The sequence below is a fragment of the Hyposmocoma kahamanoa genome, unplaced genomic scaffold, assembly GCF_003589595.1.
Source record: "Hyposmocoma kahamanoa isolate Upper Pololo Valley unplaced genomic scaffold, ASM358959v1 67, whole genome shotgun sequence".
Classification (NCBI taxonomy): domain Eukaryota; kingdom Metazoa; phylum Arthropoda; class Insecta; order Lepidoptera; family Cosmopterigidae; genus Hyposmocoma; species Hyposmocoma kahamanoa.
The window spans coordinates 6723629-6747841 of record NW_020653855.1 but is presented as its reverse complement, the minus strand read 5'-3'; the positions used below and the strand labels follow the sequence as shown (position 1 = coordinate 6747841).

General features: G+C 37.2%; 1 protein-coding gene across 1 annotated transcript in view; it reads right to left on the bottom strand.

Annotated features, from left to right (window-relative positions):
- Window positions 1–22864, bottom strand: part of LOC113232162 (anoctamin-5-like) — a 74872-nt gene extending 52008 nt beyond the window's left edge. The window contains exons 1-8 of the mRNA XM_026466799.1: window positions 22834–22864; window positions 19622–19758; window positions 16016–16139; window positions 13436–13506; window positions 12212–12293; window positions 7848–7912; window positions 2577–2738; window positions 814–1010 (exon numbers count right to left, since the gene is read on the bottom strand). Of these exons, the coding sequence (XP_026322584.1) occupies window positions 814–1010; window positions 2577–2738; window positions 7848–7912; window positions 12212–12293; window positions 13436–13506; window positions 16016–16139; window positions 19622–19758; window positions 22834–22864 (869 nt within the window). The remainder of the gene's footprint in view (window positions 1–813; window positions 1011–2576; window positions 2739–7847; window positions 7913–12211; window positions 12294–13435; window positions 13507–16015; window positions 16140–19621; window positions 19759–22833) is intronic.
- Window positions 22865–24213: the final 1349 nt, after the last annotated feature.

Sequence of the window (24213 nt, the reverse complement as noted above, 5' to 3'; positions counted from 1 at the left end):
TCTAATTTTTGTCCTAATAACCTGTAGCATTTCGAAGATAAATCGAAAAAATGTGAAAATTAGAGGTCATTTCGTGATTTTTATCTACGAGGAACTTTATTGTTTTATGTTTCTGATTAATGTCTATGCTTGAATATATCGTGTAGTTACTAATACAATATTTTATTTTTAACTTTAAAGTGGATATACCCCTCCAAAATCAAATCGAAGGTTAGGATTTTTTCCTCTGCTCCCTCTTAAATTCATTACTACAATTATTATCTAATGCAATTTGGTATTTGGATTTCAAATGGACTGGAGTATTTTAAGAAAATAATACAATTTATTATAATTACCCTTACAGTCGCGTTTTGAAATGACTGACTTTAGATAATGAATATCCTGATTACAAAATTACGTAACTGTGGAAGAAAACGTCGCTGTTTATTTATCTTCTCACAACTGTGGTGTTTTTGCAGGTTCTAACGGCACAATAAGGCATTTTCGGGCTGTCGACTGACATTTAACTACGATAACGGCCGGGTGCGTTCTGAAGCGTAGCAGCGGCAACTAAGCGTTTATAACTTACATTAACCACGTGAAGTAGGTACACATGCGGTGTCTATTTAGATATATGTCTGTGAGAGCAACGTACGGGATATTGTATCTATTTATTTATTTATATTTGGGAAACTAACAGCTTAAATGACATTGATGTAGTTACAATAAACAAAAATTCATAGCAGAGAGCCTTTTCAAACTTCCTCGACTATTTAAAAATGTATCAGCACTTCACAATAATATAACGAAAAAAAAATTGTAATATTACGCAACCTTGTTAATTTGACCCATTCCCTCTCACACGTATTTCTGAACATGTCCTTCCAGGTGGGCGTCATGCCTTGCCTTCCAATCCAATGAACGTGATTGTCTTGAAAATATTTTACCACTTCAAACATGTACTTATATTGGTCGAGGACTAAATCCGGTGCATGAATTTTACAGAATAGAAGATTGTTGTGTTCAGGTAACTGAAATAGATTGTAGTTTAAAAGAAGAGAATAGTCAATTATGTAGCATTGGGAGATTTGCGCATACATCAAAAATGTTTGCCAATTACTGAAAATCAGACTTTTAAATGATTTTTTTTTGGTCAATTTCATTTACAAATTCAAATAAAAAATTAACCAGAAAAAAGCCATCGGTGTTAAAAAAAAGATCGACGAACACGTAGAAAAGTTTTTGTCGACCCGGTTGGACTTGAACCCAAGTCCGTGCTGCAACGTAGCATTCCTCTTTACCAACGGAGCCAAGGGTCCAGTTACCGAGCCGATGAAATTCTCCTGTGTTTTTGTTATAGAACTTTGTATTGGCTTTCGGCATTCGTTGGCATGGCGACCACTCAAACTCCACTAGGTTTGTATTCATAATCATAACAAAACTAATGGCGTTGTTCACAAAAAACTTTTTGAGTTTTTAATACTCATTGAGTACCTAAAAAAATTTTACGTCATTCGCAATCAATATTTCGATATTCGCACTATGACTACTGCGCTGCGTCTGGGGGACTAGTTTTATGAAATTATGAAAAAGGACTATAGTAAGTTTGTAATCCGACACAGTTAGGTCTTATTACTGGACAACAATCCCGGATTTCCCAGCCATCTGGCAAGCCATTTGAATGCCTTCCGGTTCGTGGTCTCTATTCGAGAACCTATCTGCCCCAACGACCGTCAGTTCTATCGGCTATGTGCCATTGCCACTTTAACTTGCTAATCCTTTGGACTTTCGTTCTTCTACGGATCTCCTAATTTCTGATTCGATCACGTAGAGAAATGCCGAGCATTGCTCGCTCCACAGCTCGTTGCAGGATTGAGTTTTTTTATGAGGCTCATCATCAGTCATCGTAGGCAACTGCTTCAATACTTTTGTTTTCAAGGACTGCAGCATTGCAGACGAGAAGACGTCCCGGAGCTTTCCGAAAGCTGCCCAACCGAGTCGGTTTGATCATGAATGTTGGTATCGCGTCACAAAATTATAGAGCGAAGTGGATGAAGGCGTGGGGATAGGTAGACCTATCTATATATAGGTAGGCATATCTATCGCAATCATATTGATGATGTACTTAAAAATGGCATGGTTAAATTACCACGAGTAAAGTGTTATGTATGAAGATATTGATGGGAGTGGAGGAGACGTTGATTTGTCGGGAGCGAGGCCGGTGGAGATCTGTTGTTGTTTGTCTGAACGGCGTAAACATACGACTTGTTTAAAGACACTTCTTTAGAAAAGAATATGGAATCGTTTAGATAAGAAAGCAATTAACATTTTGTAACAATATTATTAAATTCGAACAAAACTCGATTTACAACAAATATTTAGTTGTAAATTGTTTTTGCTTCCGATTTTGGGCGTTAACGGGTTATAACCCGATTTAAGCACCATGTTATCAAAGCAATTGCCAATCTCTGATTATAAGTAAAATCATTCAATGCCGCACGTCTACCAGTGTGCGAAAGAGGTTAAACGTTTTGGTCTTTTTGCAATATTTCTATTTAAATAATTCTATGCAACAAAAAAAAAAGGAAGAGCCTTACCACTCCTTTCTCAATCTCCAAGTCGAGACCTATCTTAACGAGAGTGGAGAGAAAATTACTTTTAAGTTCATCGACATAGAGGTCATCGCCCTCATCGCTGAATGCTAGTACATAATCGACACGTTTGCAACATTCTCGAAACATGCCAGTGTACGATGGAGTCTGAAATTTAAACCAAAATTTCATTAATTCACAGGTACAATTACTCATGCCTAAAGCAGATTCTCCTGAATGAATAAGAAACTGTAGTGGTAGCTCTATGTAAAAAGACAATTCAGTGTTCACATTTACTATTAACAATAACAATTCTAAAATAATAGATTGAAACAATCTGAAGGTAGCTTATTAGCTATTAATGCATGTTTTAGTTTATTCTAATTTCTATTAATAATTAATAATAAATTAAACTTAATAAAAATTCATTCAATAAAATAATTTGTAAAACTTAATGTTGCGTAAATTGGAATGTTTTCTTTGTAAAATTAAAAATAAGGTATTTAATTAATAACTATTGTAACTATAGTGAAAAAATAGGGTGGTTTGCATTAATATTAGACATAACTGGTTGAAGACTGTACCACCTCAGTCAACCGTGACCATGGGACCTGTAAAGGGCCCGAAACGTCGGTTTGTTTGAAAAAACAAATATACGCGATTTAAATCCGGAAAAATAGTTTCATTTCCTATGTGTAACAATCGCGAAAACCTAAGAACTCGAGTCTGTGATGTGTTCAGGAACCGCATGTTACTAAAAAATTTTCTCACGCATGTCACACAACCTTAGCTTTTATTTTTAATTCACAGACAAACCAAAATCGGCCTCAACTATCATATCATTCGATATCAAGTAACGTGTGAAATTGTCAAAATTCTTTGCTATTGCCACATTGACTTACAATTATATGGACGTCGGGTCCGCGCTAAAAAGTGTCCGCACTTGTAAGGCGCTAAAATCGTATACAGAGCGCGACACTCCGCTTTAGTCTTCATTTGTTCTACTGACAGAGCGATACTGCGATGACATTACAATTTAAATTTCGAATAGGTTGACTTGGGACATTTTTTTCGTGGTTTTTGTATTAGACCCTTCGTCCATTTATTTGTAAGTCAATGTATTGCCATTTAATTTCGAATAAAACTTCATCTCGACTGATATTAGAATTGAGGTCCAATCAAATCGTTTTGTTTTTCAGAGATGTTCGAAATTTGGATGTAATAATAACATCGAATTCGATGTTTTTATTACACAGACATTTTCACAGATAAAAAATTTGTTCTAACAAAACAGCTTACCTTTATGCTGGTCGGATTTTGCGGTTTTTGAACACATTATAGAGAGTTTATGATATGTGTGTAGATAAAGATATTTTTGACTTTTCTATTTTGATATTTTTTTAATTCTAGTTCAGTGTACTTATTAGATATGACGTCACGATAGGAGCATAAGGGCAGAGCATAAGAGCAATATTAGTCCTCGTGCTACTACCAATAGGAACACCCAGTAGGAGGAAACGGCGAAAAATGCCTTATTTCGCTACTTACAAGAAAACGAAGGTACCTTATATCGCTGCAATATAGTAGCTTCTTTTTTGAAGCACTAAGTAAACATCTGGAATTCATCGCCGTTCGGCTGTTAATCGTTAAATGGCAACATATTCATAGAAAGTACAATATAAAATCAAAACGTAATGACTTGCAACAATGGGTATAGAACATCCAACGATATGCCAACAGAGTATAGTTTAAATTATATTAACAGTTCAGATTTGTCTTTAAATTAAAAACATCGAGTATATAACCAGAAATAAAGACGAAATGTCATTTAATTTGTTTGAAAACTATTCTGCCATATCATTACGGTGACAACTGCGCGATTGGCCAGCCCGACTTTGAAACAATTGACGGCACCCGTCAATTGTTTCACTTCAAATCGGCCACTTTAACTTGAGCTTTGCTATAATAGATGAAAATTGAAAAATTACATAATTTAATATTTAATTACACCGTTTTGTAATTTACACCGAATGCAACAGCCCCCTATAGTTACAGATATTACCTTTATTACAATAAATACAGGATATTTTTGGAATATACGGAGACGTACACACAGGTCAGATGTTGGCGCTGTACAATTTCAGCTTTCTAATTTGTGTTTTCGGCGCAAATTAAAGTTGATATTTAAAAGTGATAACAGTGCCATTTGACTGATGAGTTGCCAGGAATAGATGGCCCTTATTTCGTCTCCATTTCTGGTTATATAATCGAATCTTAGAAACTACGACCATTCATTATAAAGATTTCATAATGTTTCAAATTATAAGCAACCAGTCAAGTTCCATGCAATTCCCTTGACGTGGTAAAACAGAATTATTGTGTGTGAAGTAGTGTGTGTTATTATTATGAAATACACAAAGTTGAACGGGAATGGCAAGGCAAGATGATGAATTTTACTTTTTAAACATTAATTATTGCCTATGGCTGACTATTTGACATATAATAAAAGCGAGATGGAACTACATACTTAATCATATATGAAACAAATAGACGGTTGTAGTACTCCGGGAGCGTTCAAGCACTATTAACCGATTGTGTTCATAAGGAGAACAATTATATATTTAAAAAAAAAATATTATTGATTATACTTATTACGTTACATCGTAATATCGGATATTTTTCAATCATACTTTACAATTTGTCTTAAGACAAAATTACGTGGCATGTCTAGTCGTTATCACAGAAATGAAAAAGGTGAGATTGTAATTTGATAACATAATTGGAACGTATATCTAGTATTCGTACATTTTCAATGATTAATGCGAAGTCAAATTTGGCACTATTTAAAAGTACAATTTTCACTAAGCCAATAAAATTTTTAAAATACAATTTAAAAACTGCAATTACATTCATGCTAATAATTTATCAACAACACTCTGTAGATGGGAAACTCGAAATAAACTATTGAAAAAAGTTCAATAGTACCTAAATAGAACTTATTTATTGACAATTGTCTATACCCAAAAAGATAACAAATAATTATGAAACTGAAAATATAATAAAACTTAAACGAAATTTCTTAAAAATGTAAAAATGTAACAAAATCTCGACATTAAAAAAAATTAAAGCTTATTTTGACAGATGAGACCGCCATGTGCATGGCTAATGACACGTCATGATAGGATTTAACTATGAAAGAGAAGTTGAACGGATTTCGGATGGGGAACATAAACTGCATGTACAGTGAATTGTTTTAGTAAGGTCATAATACCAATTTGTCAGGCTATCCAACATATCCCAGAGGGTGGTCGCCCTGCGAATGTGCAGGGCGTACAAGACGGTGGCCTGCGCTGCCGCATGCGTCCTCGCCGGTACTCCGCCGTGGGACCTCGACGCCGAGGCCCTGGCGGAGGTCCGCACCTACCGGCGGGGAATGAGGGACCGAGGCGAGCGACCCGCTCCCCAAGAGGTGGAGCGGGAGCGCCGCCTCGCGGCGCAGCGCATGCGGGACCGGTGGAAACATGGCTTGGCGGATCCCCCCTATGGCGCTCGTACCATAGAGGCGATCCGCCTTGTCCTCGTAGAGTGGGTAAACTGGTCCCACGGGCCACTGTCGTACCACCTTGTGCAGATGCTGACCGGGCACGGCTGCTTCGGTCACTACCTGCACAAGGTGGCGAGGAGGGAACCGTCCCCGTCGTGCCACGAGTGCGGCGCTGCGGATGACACCACGCAGCACACCCTAGAGGTGTGTTGCCGGTGGGATGAGCAGCGCCGCACTCTGACGGGGACTGTAGGGCAGGACCTCTCGCTGCCGAGCGTGGTTGCCGCCATGCTCGATAGCGAGGAGTCCTGGGAGGCGGTGGCCTCCTTTTGCGCAGAGGTTATGCCGCAAAAGGAGGCCGCGGAGCGGGTGCGCGAGGACGCGTCGGACGCGCACCCGTTCCGGCGCAGACGTACGGGGAGAAGGCGAAGGCAGTTCGCTGCTCGCCTGATCCCCTAGTGAGACCAGCGGGCTCCGGACAGGGACTCCGGAGCCTGCATTGCACGGCCTCACTCGTCTGGGGGGCGGGTCGGAGGACAACCGACTCGCCCCTCCGTTGGCGCGGGAGCTCTGGCGTAAGCTAGGGCGGCCGGGCGGCGTCGTGGTGAATATTCACTGATCCCACGGCGCCGACTCAACCGGCGAGAGGGAAACCCGGGGGGGTTTTAGTGGGGTAGGCCCTCCAGTCTGGAGGGAGAGTCCCCACATAACCCCTGAGTCTCCCTGGGCTCAGGGGTATCCATAAAGATTTCCCCCGTCAAAAAAAAAAAAAAGCTATCCAATATATACAACTCATAGCAATCCTGTTTAAACCTGTAAGTTGGATTGCCTGTCAAATTCTTAATTGTATTTTAACAAAAATCGCGTTTAAATAGTGCCAAATTTTATTTTAACGCATTAATCAATGAAAATGTACGAATACAAAGTACGTTCCAATTGTGTTATCAAACGACAAACTCACCTTACTCATTTCAATAATAATGACTAGATATGACATGTAATTTTGTCTTACTACAAATTTGATAGAATGATTGCAAAGTTGTCGATATTACAAAATAACGTAATATAGTATAATAAAGGTACTAACTGTAAAGGTACTAAAAAAGTAAAGGTACTAACTGGGTGATAAATATGTAATACATTTGTCATAGATGGCGCTACGACTAAAAAGTCGTTGAAAGACCAAGTACAAAGACACGACGCAAGCACATAGAGAAATTCGTGAGGTCCGTTGGTTCGTTACGTGGCTTATTTGGTATAGCGTCTGGCACGGTTTGCAAGAAGACGTCGGTTCGAATCCGACCGGATCGAAGGAATTTTTTCTGAGTGTTTTTTCTGAGTGTTCGATCTTTGTATTAATAATTATAACAAACTAGTGGAGTAATTTCACAAAAAATAATTGAATATCAATTCAATAAAAATTTAATTAAATAATAAAATTATTTAAAAAATATAATTCTCATTTTGAACACAATCGGTACAGTAGTGCGTTCAACGCTCCCAAGGTACTACATCTGTCTATTTCTCTCATATGATTTATTAGGTAGTTCCATCTCGCTCTTGGTAAATGACAGCTAGCAAGCCAAAGACAATAATTAATGTTTAAAAAGTAAAACTCATCATCTAGCCACGCTGTTCCCGTTCAAATTTTGTGTAGGTCATGATGCGCATTTTTACCACGTCAAGTGAAGCTCATAGTAGACCTCCTGTACGTTATACAAGTTGTAACTTACGATTAGCGTCATTCTGTCTTGCAAGAAATCTTTTGGGAATCTCTTGGATATGTTTGATCCCATTTCTGCGTTTTTTCCGGGTATGAAAAAAAATCCATGTTTATTGAGACATAATTCCGTAACCTTAATATGACAAAGCCACATGTGATGATATAAAAAGACTGTAAACATAATCTAGATAAAACCAAGAATGGTAACTCCATACAAAAGTAGAAGCGGCTTCGACATTCACATAACTTTGCAGTGTACTAGCATTGTAGCTGGGATCGTCCCTCGCGCTATTCATTAAAAAGTTCGCTCAGTATTTAAAAAATGACATCAAGAACATCGAGTATATAACCAGAAATAGAGACGAATGCCACATCATTTCGATAACAACTGTGCTCCAATTGGCCAGCCCGAATTCGAAACAATTGACGGGTGTCAAATCGTTCAGTTTAACTAGAGCTTTACTACAATGGACGAAAATTGAAAAATTACATATTTAATTACCGATGAAATATGATCCGTTTGTTTAGTAATTAGATGTTTTGCTGTTTTTTCAAACCACCGAGTGGAACAGCATCCCATTGTTAGAGATATTATCTTTATTACAATAACTACAGAATATTTTTGGAATATACGGAGACGTACACACAGGTCAATTGTTGGCGCTATACAATTTCAGCTTTCTAATTTGTGATTTCAGCGCAAATGCGAGTTGATATTTAAATGTGATGTAAGGACCATTTGCCTGATCAGTTGACAGCGATAATTAGCCCTTCTTTCATCTCTATTCCTGGTTAAATACTCGATTTAGATAATCTTTTTGGTTGGCCCAAATTTAGAATTGACGTATTTAGTATAACAGACCCAGATAAAAATAAAGTGATTTATGAAAAAAGCACCTATTAATAATAACGCACACACTCAACATAGCCACGTACTAGGGAAAACCTGTGTCGTGGGCCATGGACACACACATAGACAACCACAAATTACACCCAAACTCACGAGAGAAATAAATGTAGGCCATACCAATATTTCTCCCGGGAATCGAACCTGGGACCTCTGCGTGGTAGTCCGGCATGATAACCGTTTGGCCACTGAGGCAGTTATTTACGTGACATGATAGATTACGTAGAAGGAGTAGATACAACTAAAAATAATTTTACTAATTATAATAATACGCTTTACCACAGATTACTTAACAGACTACGTAACAGGTACATCACTTTCATACAAAATCGAAAATACCTACTCTTTAATAGCCTACTAAATCTGACTAATGACACCAGGCGCTCACTACGAGGAGAAAGGAACCTAAGCACGCGCTCAGAGAGGTGAAAGTAACGTGACCCGCCGTATGCAGTCGAGCGGAACCAAGTGCTCATAAATGAAAGACTTGTATGAGTGTACCGCCGTCGCTTGTACCGACGTCGGTACATTCATCGCGTAACCTTGCGCGAGTGACGGTGCCCTGCTACTACTACCAATTGTCAACTAACAAAAACATATGATTTTTAGTGTTTTTGGTGTTTTCAGTTCAGACTGTTTTATGGTTACCACAATTTCAATATTTTTTTCCCCGAAATTCGACTAGGCTATTGATAAGGTATCATGTCATCTTGAAGTCGTGACTGTAATAAATTTTCTTTAATAGAAGTTTCAACAAAGAACAACAAAGGGAATTGTGTCGGTGGCAAACGCCTAACGAATTTACGCTTTGCGGATGACATACTTCTTTTTGTCCCAACGATACAGGTACTGCAACAGATGCCCCAAGAACTGAGATTGAGGTTGGACTTCAGATAAACCGTTCCAAAAGACAAATAATGTCTAACAGTACGAAAGGCAGGGTTGAGGTAGACGGGCAGGCAATCCAGTATGTCGATGAGTATATCTATCGGGCCAGTTAGCAAGCTTTGAAAACAGGCAAGATAAAGAAATCGGTAGTCGTATAGAGAACGCCTGGAAGAGCTACTGGTCCTTGAGTACTTGAAGAGTAATCTTCCTATGTCATTTAAACCCCAACTCATTCATAGGTGCATCCTGCCCATCTTAACCTACGGTGCACAGACATGGTCGCTGACTGAGTTCCAGAAGTCTTAACTCAAGATCTGCCAGAGGGCGATGGAACGCAGCAATCTGGGCTTCAAACGTATTGACCGAATACGCAACAGGTACAGTGCTGCGTTCGATGACTGGCATTGCTGATGCGGGGAGCAAAACAGCTAGGCTCAAGTGGGATTGGGCGGGCCACGATAGCCGGATGCAACCTGTGAGGTGGGCGAACGTTGTCACTGCTTGGGTGCCCGAGGATGGATAGATCTGAGGGGCACTGCCACTGCGCCCGTCACCCTGAGACATAAGTTGACAAGTCCCATGTGCCTGTAATTTAACACCAGATCCTTTACCCTACAAAACCGGAACACAGTAAGGTCAGTATGGGTAAGAGTAACTAGGGGGTACGTGTGAGACTGCTCTTCGTATCACGAAAAATAATTGACCTTTTCATTTAAGTGCCATCCCAAAGTTTCATTTAAGTATCCACTAGGGACTTTTTGAAATCAGAGTAAAAGAGAATAATTTCAGCACCCCTTTTATAGAGTGTAAACCAGGTCAAGAATCTTTTATTATATTTTGTTCTAAGCACCAATAAGGTGGCTTTTTAATTTCCTTTTAAAAGGATTTTTCACCTCTGTCTGAACCTCATAACGTTCTTTTTCTTAAATGCTTAAAACAACTTATGTAAGTAATATAGGCGACAAGTGCTTGCTTGTTGTACTTAGGTAACATAATCTTTGCATTTTACAATCAAAAATACTTAACTGTCGTGCATTAGCGATGTAGTCACACTTGCCTCGGTTCGTCGGGGAAGTGTGTCTAGAGTAGCGCTTTCAGTTTTAGACCTTAATAATAAATCATTAATGTTTAAATCTTATAAACCATATTATTTTCAGCTAATTATGAGTCTTATTAAATATTGCCTTCAGAAAAAGTTGAAAACTCAACCTTATATGAGTTGATTTTGATGTTCAAAATAAACTTCGTAAAAAGTATGTCACACTTACCCATACTGACCTTAATACTAATAAAATCAAGGAGCTCTACTGCTACTAATTATTATAAAACTAATGCTTTTTATTATTTGAAGGGAGAGTTTGAAAACCTTCGATTTCGCATAGGAAAAGTTCAGAATCGGAAATTATTATAGAATAAAATCTCACGAAATTCTTTCTGTCATCTACCATTTATCAAAAACTTAATTACTTTGTTTATAAATCATACGTATCAATAGGTATTTTGTAAACTTTATTATAATTGGGCCAGGGAAGTGTTACTCCTAATTAATGATGACTTCACACGGTCCGTGGTTTCACGGTGGACCGCGAACCACATTGATGCACTTTGTATAAGCACCGCGGAATATTATGGTTTTTATAATAAAACAAGACTGTACGTTTTTTTAGGATATTGAAGGATGTTATAAATATTTAAAATAATAAAATATACGCATAATTAACAATGTCGGTATTAATATTTTTTATTACAAATGAGAAAATATTTTGGTTAAAATATTTATTTCAATATTAGGTTATATTATGTATCATTGGTTTTGAGGGCAGTGAGTTAATGTGTTCTCACACCCAATTTGGTAACAGCTAAGATTTATAAAATCTAATCAAGACAGAGTAATGAATTGATTCAGTAATATAAGTAAACAACAGTCGACGGCGATAAAAAGATACTACAGTTTTCAATTTATAAAATATAGGCCTTCAATTCAGCATTCCTTTAAAATGAGAAAATATTAAAAAGATACCGACATGATTACATTTCAAGGCATTACAAAAAAAACACAAGTATCGTAAATTTCTATTCAATTGAATTTAAAATTAACCTTGAAAGTACACAAATTGAGGAAGAATGTTTATGTCTGCATCAGATATATTCAGTCTGGCAATTTGTTTTTATAGTTTTTGTATCTATGGAGTGAACAGTGTTGTATGTATAATGTAAAATTTGTTTAGATATATGTTCATAAAATGTACGCACTGTGGGACGAGCTCACAAGTGCTAATTGGTGTCGAGTGACGCGGCCCGCGATGTCACAGGCCGTGTGATGCCACTGTTAACCCATTACCTATTTAAATACCAATTACGCGAGCAGGCTGTGAGCAGAACTAGCCTGGATAATGATAATTAATAAAAAATGTTTTATGACTAAACTATAGATACAAGTATGCTATACTCTGCTACGGTCCACGTTATACTATTATTTTCTAGTAACGATCATATTTATACCAAAGTTGAAGAAAACGATTTTCTATATTAAATAAAATAAATAAATGTAAGTAATTGATAATCTTCGGTAGACCAACCAGCTTGTAAAGGATCATAGACAGACATGTCGTCCAGATCGATCTCGTCTACGTACAGCTTACGTGTGCCATATCCTTTACGCTAGAAAAACAAGGGCTGGTTACAGGCTGACAGCTAAAATGAGTCTTAAGCTTAGGGCGCGTGTACACGCTAAGAAAAATCGCCGGGTCTTTGCAAGAATTCGTGTCGTTTCTACACACGAACTGTGTACATTGTCTATCCCGACACGACGCGCTCTGCCGATATTGTATGGGGCGGAGTGAGGTGCATTGTTAGTAAGCGAACGTTTATGTGCGTGAACGGGTGTTGCTTAGTATTCAACATATACAACAATATATTTCTTCCCGCAGTCGGTAGTAAAACGACAGGTACCTGGAAGATTCGTAACTGACACATTTTACCCTACACACGTCTGTCCGAAAGCATTCGTATCGTATACATACTCATCATTTTCTCGTCTGCAACAGACACGACATATATTCGTTGCTAGATTCGAAAAAGTTCTTATCGTGTACAAGACATTCTCATCTTTTTTGTAGCAGACACGTCGAATTTCATAGTGTGTACACGCACTCTTAGGTAGCTGAGCGGAACAGGGAGGGGTAACAGTTGGGTGTGCTTCCAATGACGTGGAGGAGCGGACCGTGAATCAGCCAATCACAGTGCTCGAAATCTCTACTCCGCATCAGTGGAAACAGTGTAAGTGGAGCGGAGGGGACAGAACGGAGACTCGTGCGCTGCATTTTAGTTTAGTTAGCGATATTACGTCATAAATTTCACTCGTCAACGACATTGTATGTGAGTTAAAATGGATGAGAAGCTAATTGAAAATGTCAAACAATTTCCATGTTTATGGGATACAAATGCGAATGAAACCAAAGATGCGAATAAAAGCAATGTCCTTTTTGTTCCGAAAACATGACGTATTATCTCTCCAAGACATTGAATTTGGCTGATCGAAACATGGCTCAATGCAGTCAGTAGAAACGGACCCTAAGTTATGTCGCACTGCACAGAAGATTTTTCTATGGTGTTCACAAGTTGAAACAAAAAAAGACCCCTTACGCACCGCGCAGCTACCTCAGGAACTGACTCGGTTAAGCGATAAGTAGAGGTAATGCTCAATTGTTCGTAATGAATAATTATTATATTAGGTAATGCTCGATTGTTCGTAATTAATAATTATTATATTAAATACTCTCATAGTATTACATAATACTTACAACGGTTCCTAGTTTTGCCAATCTTTTGGCTTTTCTCTTGGCTTCCTTTTCAGCCAACTCTTTTTTAACTTCTAAAACAAAATAAAAAAAGCGCCACTTAATTTTTTGAACGCGACCACAGATAAGTGACGTTTAACTGTCACTCTGGCGGAACGTCATTATTTTTGAAAACGGCGACCATGATCGATGGAAACTCGTTTTTGGACGCGTGGCTGTCAACAGCGAAAATTAACGACGGATCGCATGACTCACGAAATCCATTCTACTCGCATTAAATTTGTACTACAATTAATTATTATTTGTTAAAAATTGATTAAAGCACAGTTTAAGGATTCCTGGTCTCATTTCATAGAAATATCTTGCCCTCATTACTTACGCATGATGGACAGGTTGGAGAAAGATCCCGGTCATCCTATAAAATTCGTCTTTTACATAATAGCTATTGTTCAAACAACCTTTGAACATTCCACTCAGCAGGCGAACGACCCAAAAATATACTCAAGAAATGCTTCAGCAGCACTACTCAGCAAGATGAACGACCGAAAACCAGACTGCTAGATTTATGCTTCAACGGCACTTCACACCGACGATAAACTTAGATTTTAGAGACATTTTTTATAACAATATGATGAATTGTTATGGCTGAACCTTTGAAACATACCTCAATGACGTAAAAATTCTACAAATAAGATTTTTGAAATATTTAGTAAGTCCAAGTATGGTTGTAAGGGAGACTATGATAAACTATTTACCAACTGTAATACTTCCTTCAAAAGCAAAAGTTGAATATTTGGCCGTTATTGAAAACTATTATACAACTGAATTTAAAATTAATGTAACGAACAAGTATACTATAGTAACACTAGGCGAGTACGTGAAAATAAATATGTATGTCCAAAAGTAAATAACTACGATTGTGGCAACATTGAAGAAAAAATGAAGATTTATACTTCTTGAAAGCATGTAAATTTAGCCAACAAACTGCATAGTTTGGTGAGAAATTGTATTATCCGCTCACGCGGTGCGCTCCTCCTACCGCAAAATGGCGGCTATTTGGTTTCGCAAATTAGAAAAGCATTCAGTTTAAATACAAGTTTTTATAAATAAAAATTATTATTTTGCATTGCTAAATAAATACCCTCCGTACTACCAACAAAAACATCTCAAATAAAATGCAGTAATACACCGCAAATCCTGCACTTAAAAAGCACTAATGAAATTTTTGGTGTACTTGGATAAATATGATAATATTCCATTTGAGTGGTTCTAACGTTTAGCATGAAATTACTCCTTAAAGTATAGTTTATAAACATTTATATTCAGGTATATATATATATACCTGATATAAATATAGGTAAACTTAAAAAACGCTACTTACGGTATGTTTTCAATAAATAAACACCGAAATCACCAGCCCTAACGACACACACGATTGTCGTGACGTATTTTTGAAGTTGTTTATTTTTTTTAAATGACAGACCCAGGCATTAAAAACTTTATGGTTTGCTAGAGTAGTTACCGAAATAGCAATTATTAGTATTAGTTCTTTTACCTGTTATAACTTCGATATCCGATAAATCGGTATAAAATCATCACCAGCACCTCTAGATGTGGTATGCGTCTACGGCTGCATGTATCGCGTGAGCGGATAAAACACTCCCTCACTATATTATAATAACAAACAGTCCAGACACTTATTCCAAAAGTATTAAGTGGTATTAAAATTGGTACATGATTTTGATTAACTGATAAAAGGTATCAAAATTTGCGATTAAAAATTAGGGTACATATATTACTGTTATTTTTAATTTTACTGCAATATAATACTACCGTAGCGAACTACGGCGATTGAGTAAGGAATGACAATGGAACGTAACAAAATCAGAATGGCGTGACAAAGGAATCAAAGAACGATTCAAAATTTAAGAACGAGTGGCCAGGAACTGGAGAAAGGCGATAAAAAGGTGGGATGACGATGTAGGAGGTCACATCGTCACAAATTCTAGCCTCTGCGAACATATCTCAGACACTACAGTGCCGAGGCAGCCCCAGCAGTCCTCTGAGGGCATTGTTGAATTGGACACGCAATGCACAAAAATATATTAGTTTTCTGCGTCGCGAATTCACGTTACGCCGATTTGCAGTTTTGCGTTTCGACCATAAGACCGTTAATTTAATAGTAAACACTTAAACGTATTTCCGCTGGAGGAAAACATCCTCAACCCTAATAATATATAAATCGGTATAAAATCATCACCGGCACCTCTGCGGCTGCATGTATCGCGTGGGCGGCTAAGTTCTCTTGCACGCCTTGTTTGTATGCAATAAAATAAAAAGAAAAAACCTAAGCCTTTTTGTTGTAGTACGGAGGGTATTTATTTAGCAATGCAGAATAATAATTTTTATTTTTAAAAACTTGTATTTAAACTGAATTCTTTTCTAATTTGCGAAACCAAATAGCCGCCATTTTGCGGTAGGATGAGCGCATCGCGAGAGCGGATAAGAAGCTCTAGTAATACTAAAAAGTTGAACATGTAGCTTATACGTCAAGTTCGATGAACTTTTGCACCTTGTACCAACCTTCCATCTGTTTTTCCTTCATTTCTTGGGAATAGAGTTTCATGCGCATTTTGTTTTGTGCCTTTTCTATTTGTTTATTCTCCTCTTTATGTTTCTTTCCTGGCGGCTGTGCCAGAATTCCTTCCTGTAACATTTAAACGACTTTAGGGTAAAACCATTGACTTACAATTATATGGACGTCGGGTCCGCGCTAAATAGTGTCCGAACTTATAGGGCGTTAAAATCGTATACAGAGAGTCATTCACGCTTTAGTCTTCGTTTGTTCGACTGACAGCGAAGCAAGCAAAATTAGACAGTACTGCGATGACATTACAATTTAAATTCAACGTTTTAGCTTTTTCATATTCCTTTACATGTCACTACGTTTAAATAGGTTGACTTGGGACATTTTTTTCGTGGTTTTTGTATTAGACCCGTCGTCCATTTATTTGTAAGTCAATGGGTAAAACTAAACAAAAATTACTTGGTGGTAAAAAACTAACTTTAACTAATCTGATCTAATATATCAGTAGCAGTAGAGCTCCTTGTGAAAGAGTTCGTCCAGGATAGTACTGCCATCTTACCTGTTTCTGCCGCCAAGCAGTAATGTCAGCTTTACTGTATAAGTTCGTACTGTGTACGCGTGCTGGTGACATTACAGGCACATGGGACTTGTCAACTTATATTTCAGGGTGACAGGCGCAGTGGCAGTGCCCCGATCTTTGGGATTTAAAGCTCTGAGGGGCATTGTAACTGTCATGGACAGGCATGTAGCTTACTATCAGGCATGCAACTTGTTCGCCCCGTCACTTGATAATATAAAAAAAAAATTAAACTTCTAGAGCTGGATTTCAATAGTCAGGCATAGTCTACCTTTTGTCAGTTTATCAAGGATCTTTACAATTTAAATCTCGGATAAAGCACTGCAACTGCCATGGTTAGGCGTGTCGCTTACCACCAGCCGCTCGACTTGTTCGTCCCACCATCGCCATTTGATAATCATAAAAAAATCCAGTCTATGTAAAATGAAGCTACCTTTATATACTTCGTTTCAATCCATTTTAAACAAAAAGTAAACAAAAGTCACTAACCCGATCGTAGACGGTTTAGTGATGACCAATTTTACTGCCAACTACAAATCAATTATTTATTTGAATGAATCGATTCGTTTAATTGAGTTATGCTAGCAGTTTTCATTATATGTAATGAAAACTGCTATAAAAGCATATTAATAATTTCCGAAGTCTTAATTTTAATACCTCCTTCAAATCCTTACACTTAGATACTCGTTCCATTGCGATTGAAATTTTCGATATACTAATCGATCACAAAAACTTTAATTGAATGAACTAAATGTTTTTTTTCCGTACAGCACTAAGCAACCATAGATTATTCATACTTCTTTGATTTAAAAATAACCTCACTCTTTGACTACCATTTTTCAAATGCGATTTTACGATGTTACTCAAATGAATATTGTTGGAAAACGTGATGAGACACATGAAGTCAAAATCTTCGAAATATATGTATTATTCCATTTATTGAGTAATTGCTTTAAAAATTCAACCAAACCGTTTTGCTTACATTTCGTTTAAAATGGGTTGGAACAGATTATAGTTTGGCATTTAGTAGCATTAGACCATTGATTGTTTTGATTTATATATAGCGCAGCTAGAGAATAACATCACTTCAGACATTAAGGCTTTTTGACGATACACAAAGGCGAAAAAAGTAATCATTGACTTTCCTCAGACAGATGTACTACCAGCAGCATTCTGCTGAAAGTGGTCCTGATATTGCTAATTTATTTGAAAGATTCTTTTTATCTGTCTATGTGAGTGCCAATTCGTCAACATATACACCAAACTGTGAACATTCCAATCTCGTATTATCCTCTGTTCACATCCTGGACAGGTCTATTATATCGACTCTTGACTCAATTGATATTGGAAAAGGCGCGGGCCCTGATGGGATTCCGCCTATTTTTGTAAAACGATGTTCTGTTGTGTTGATAAAGCCCTTGGGTATTGTATACAACAAATCTTTGAGCAGTGGTTGTTTTTGAGCAGATCTGTGGAAGTTCACTAAGATCGTGCCCGTACAAAAAGGAGGAGATAAAAAGTGTATTCATAATTGCTTTGCTAAGATTTTTGAAATCTATCACATTTATTCACATTTGAAGACAAGTTGTCAGTTCCTAGCAGCATGGATTTGTAAAATCTCGATCTTCCGCAACTATCTTTTAAGTTGTATGCATTACATAAGTTGTTCATTCGATCAATCTGGACCGGTACATTCAGTTTACACTGATTTTGCTAAAGTATTTGATTGCGTTGATCATGCTATACTTTGTATTAAAGCTGAGCGCTTAGGAATTCATGGTTCGCTTCTGATGTAGCTTCATTCATATCTGCAAACTCGTACTCAACTTGTAACAGTTTATGGTTTTGAGCCAGCTCCGTTTGCTGCGGATTCCGGCGTTCCGCAGGGATCAAACCTTGGTCCATTACTTTTTCTGATGTGTATAAATGACCTTTTGAGCCAGTTCAAGTGTGAGTGCCTAGCCTTTGTAGACGACGTAAAGATTTTTCGTAGAATACATTCTACTGATGATTTCGTCGCACTGCAGTCTGATAATAATGCTTTGACTCGTTGGTGTGTGGAAAACAATACGTTCCTTAACGGAGCCAAATGCCAGTTTATCACATATACGAAAAAGAAGAATTACATCCCGTCATCACATATGCCACGTGAAGTTCAGCTGGAACGTGTGAATATAGTACGTGATCTAGGCATTTGGTTCGAGTACACCTTTAGAGTACACTTCGACTCAATTGTTTTAAAAGCAAGGCGGACTATGGGTTTCCTATATAGACTTGCAAAACCTTCCAATCAAACACGAAGTATGATTTTTCTGTATGTGGGTCTTGTGAGAAGTATACTAGAGTACCTACTGTAGCATAATATGGTCACCTATTTCTAACAATCATATCAACAGGATAGAGACGACACAGAAACGCCTTGTTCGTAGTCTTGCTTCAAAATTGAGATTAAGAAAAAAATTAATAACATATACAGGCTTAACCAATTCAAACTAGATTCGCTTTGCGTGAGACGGCAAGTAACTGACCTCCTGATGTTGCACAAAATAGTAAATTCCAAATAAGATACTGATATCATAAACCATATTTGTATGCTGAAGGTCACTAATAGGTCTAATCATAGGCAACATTTGTTTTTGGTGCAATCTGCTAAAAATAGTGTATCACATAATAGCCCTCTCATACGTTTATGCAGGCAGTATAATGCTTTATGTAAAGATGCAAAGCACCAACACATTTGTAAAAATTATAAAAAGCCCGGAGTATAAGGAGGCACGTGAACACATCACAGAGCGAAGTAATTTTATTTAAAGTATATACACATTTTCTATTGTCTTAATTAGCCGTTTACAAAATGTTATTAGCATGTTGTGCGCGGTTGTTTGAGCTACAAATTTGTTTGTTTCTGGTTAGTGTCATAGTTTTACTTGTATTGTTTTACAAATTATTGCATCTTGTAACTGTGTTAAAATAAAAAAATAAATAAAAATAAAACTCATTTATGACAATAAAAGCTTCCACTTACTAGTTTAGCTTTGTACGTAATAGAGTCTGTGCCAGGTCTTTTTTGAGAGCTTTGATCAGCTGTTTCTCCCTCTTCGTCGTTCTCTTGTTCATCTTGTCTATATCGAACATGTTTCTTTCTGGGAGGCGCGTACGGTACTTTGTAACAATGCAAAACAATGATTTCAACTATTCATTTATTTATACATATAGATAACAGTCAGCCAGTATGGAAAGAATTGTGCTCAACTTAAAATGGAAAGAGAAAGTAAAACTAACCACAATGAAAAGCAAATCAAAGACTAAAAAAGTCGCACGCATAATAAAATAGCAAAAAATTTCTATATTAATTTGGTTGTAAGTAGAGCATAACCTATGTAGTGGACTATGCGGAACTAGGTACCGGTATCGCGGTACATTAAATATTTTGGTTATTTTATGACGGGTGTATTTTACAAGGTATTGCAATATTTATTTGAGTCACAATATAGTAACAATTTGTTCTGTTTTTTAAAATAACATGTAAAATTAGAAGATCAGATAATGCTCAACGATCTCTAAGAGTATTCATTCATAAGTGATATACCCGACGAGAAAAAAGCTGATCTACACTACAATGATGATATAAAAATGACAACGAACAAGACCATCGAATCAACCAAAATTATTCTATTAGAATGTATTTGTAAAGGTGGGTATCCATTACGTTCGCGCATCAACCATGCTCCGTGCACCTGCAGCCGCTCTAAGGCTGCCTTTCCACCAGAGATGTGCGAGAATGCGTGACGAGCTCTTTTGAGCCATGCGCGGGCCGGGTACGGTAGGGTGAGGGTAGCGGTGCCGATATGTCAGTGTCAGTTGGTCTAGTTTTCTACACCATTTTGCACACATTCCTCGCCCGCATTCCTTGCACACATTTCTCGCTATTTTGTATCTACAAATACTTAGCTCAGCTATCCCTTTTCCACCGGAGCTGCGCTTAGCGAGGCTAGGAAAATGAAGTATTCCTATTGGTGGATTTTTTCCTCGCACACCGCCTCGCTACGTCGCACATCTCTGGTGGAAAGGCAGCCTAAAAGAGACGTTACTCGCATCACTACAAGAAAACCGAGTGCTCCATTAGTTTCGCGCAACTACTCTGGTCCTCGCATGCGATCAGGAAGTTGATGATGATGGTAGTGATGCAATTGTAAAAACCTATACATACAATTCATCCTCGTAACTAGTTTTCACTAAAAATAACTTTTAAATATATTAAAATATGTAAAACAAAACAATAAAACAAAACCAAAAATAAATTATAAAACTCTGGATACAAAACAACGTAAACTGAAAGGAACTAAGTAACAAATGTCAAATATGTGAAGTTTTTCAAAATTCCTTGCAAAGAGAGTTATATAAATTACCACTTCAGACTGAAGGTATAACATAAGAGCCTATGCACACGACGTTATTTTATACGCGCCGATGACGCGCAGATAACGCGCGTTAACGCGATTCAAACGCGATGCAGTCGCAGCGAGTAAACCTTTGCACACGTTCACAAATTCAGAGGCGCCGTAAACGCGCGCCATCTGCACGTATACTCGCAGAGATAGTTTTAATTTTAATTTTGTTTGTTAAGTTTAGTAACACTCAGAATTGAAGCTACTAAAAAAATATAAAAGGACGTATACTGCGTCTTTTAAAAACATCCTAAAATAGATTTATCTGTACTAAATTATTACTATTCGTTTTTGGGCGTTTATTTTGCATGCATTGCACTAGATAGGAAATGTGAAAAGGATAAAAAATCAAAGCAAAAATTGTTTTCAACTGAAAATTCTAAGGGTCGTATTCTAGAACTTTACTCAACACTCAAGTCAGGACTTGAGTATTGCAGTGAGCACAAAAAATCATACTCAAGGCCTTACCATTAGGGTCGTATTTCCAGTGCTTGAAATCATACTCAAGTCTGCTCAAATCCTGACTTGAGCATTGAGTAGAGTTCTGGAATACGAGCATATTAATATCCAGTGGAGTACTTATTTATAAGCTTCTTGCTTGCAACGCGATGTTTGCTCGCGTTTGAATCGATGTAAACACAAGTAAAACGCGATACAGACGGGCTTCGAACGCGCTTTTGAATCGATACAAACGCAACAATATGCTTTTAAAACCTCTACGGCCGTAAACGCTCGCTCGTGAAACGCACGTCGTCCGCGCTTATATAATATGCCCTATGCATAGACTCTAAACGTGTCTTGTGAAGGATATAAGCACCCGGCAACTTTAAGTGAAAATTCTATTTTCATGCAATTGTTATGAAATCGACGCAGTCGCCGGTTGCCGCAACAGCAATTTGTATGAAAATACAATAATTCGCTTTTATACTAAAAATAATCGATGTGACAGTTCATAAAAATCTACACAATATAACATTGTAACGACGTACATTAATTTAAGTACGTATTTTATAAACTATTTTTGTAAATACATTTAATTAAGAGGGAGCAGAGGAAAAATTCCTAACCTTCGATTTGATTTTAGATGGGTGTATCCACTTTAAAGTTAAAAATAAAATATTGTATGAGTAACTACGCGATATATTTAAGCATAGACACTAATCAGAAACATAAAACAATAAAGTTTCCTCGATAGATAAAAATTACGAAATGACCTCTAATTTTCACATTTTTTCGATTTATCCTCGAAATGCTACAGGTTATTAGGACAAAAATTAGATAATTAATTATATTTATGCATGATCGACAACTGTCACTACGGATTTTTTTTTAATCCCTTTAGTTTTAGAGTTATTTCGCTAAAACGAATTCGGTACTTTTAATGCGCAAAATTCAACATCTCCTATCGCATGTCACGCAAACTTCAGACATATATTTGTTTCACAAATTTGGGCGGAGCCAACGTCAAAACTTTTTTGGCATGCTCCCTCTAAAAGTAAAAATAGCACCAAATCAATGTTTATTTGTAAGAAATGAGCGGAAATTTTTATTTTTAATTTACCCATTTTTTTGACAAACGTCAAATGAAGTGTCACAAGGATCGTCCTAGTTTGCGTTTAGTATAAGTGACGGTTTCTTTGTACCCAACACAAGACACACGTTTGCGCGGTCCCTAATAAAACAAGTATGGTAACTCTGTACAAACGTAGCAGCGGTGCTTGTGTGTGTGCACGCCCGCCGCGTGCTCTATACGGACTTACATATTCGCATAATCTCGCGATGTACTCACGTTGCATAAGGCGGGTCGTCACACGCGCCATTACTAGTAGAACTAGAGGTCTACAACGAAATACGATACGTTTTGGCGACTTTTCACTATTTTTTTTCTTCCGTGTGGCCTATACATACAGACCTAAAAATTATTCACCTAAATATTACTCAGTTATGAATAACTTAGTATTAACTGCTCACGCAATGCGCTCCTCCTACCGCAAAATGGCGGCTATTTGTTTTCGCAAAATAGAAATGGATTCAATTTAAATACAAGTTTTTATAAATAGAAATTATTATTCTGCATTGCTAAATAAATACTCTCCGTACTACCAACAAAAACATCTCAAATAAAATGCAGTAATACACCGCAAATCCTGCACTTAAAAAGCACTAATGAAATTTTTGGTGTACTTGGATAAATATGATAATATTCCGTTTGAGTGGTTCTAACGTTTACCATGAAATTACTCCTTAAAGAATAGTTTATAAACATTTATATTCAGGGTAAACTTAAAAAACGCTACTTACGGTATGTTTTCAACAAATAAACACCGAAATCACCAGCCCAAACAATAACTTTTTTTTTTCTTTCCATTAAGGAAAAGGCAAAGGTTTTACACCATACAGCCAAGTCTTGATACATTATTCTTTTCTGGTACATGAAGTTGAATTATGTTTCTGTAAATATGGCCGCCACAAAGAGGATAGGCAATTTGAGGCGGCGTGCTTGGAACGGGCCGATACGGGTATTTTTGTTCGAGATTCGTATAATTTCGCGTTTTAATCTTCGATTAAGGCACAATAGCACTATCCTATTCCACTTTAAACTAGATTTCACAAAATAATTGAAAGTCAAAATAAAAACGACACTTTTCCCTCCAAAAGGTCCAGAGCGAATCCCAAACAATAACACACACGATTGTCGTGACGTATTTTTGAAGTTGTTTATTTTTTTTAAATGACAGACCCAAGCATTAAAAACTTTATGGTTTTCTAGAGTAATTACCGAAATAGCAATTAATATTAGTTCTTTTACCTGTTATAACTTCGATATCCGGTAAATCGGTATAAAATCATCACCGGCACCTCTAGGTGTGGTATGCGTCTGCGGCTGTATGTATCGCGTGAGCGGTTATGAGTATTAGATATGTGACTCAATTGATTTAATAAACGTTTTTCTTTGTTTCTTTTTGTCTTCCTATTAGTAAAAGTCTTGAGAAGTACGTAATCGTGGTAGGCCTCACTGGGTTGGATACATGTAAAGGCGGCTTCCCACGGTCCATTAACTTCGAGAACTCTCGATACATGCCCGAATGGGTGTGTAATGAAAGATATAACAACGAATAATCTATTTTCACTTAGTTAAACCAACATTTCATATAATTTATAAGGATAC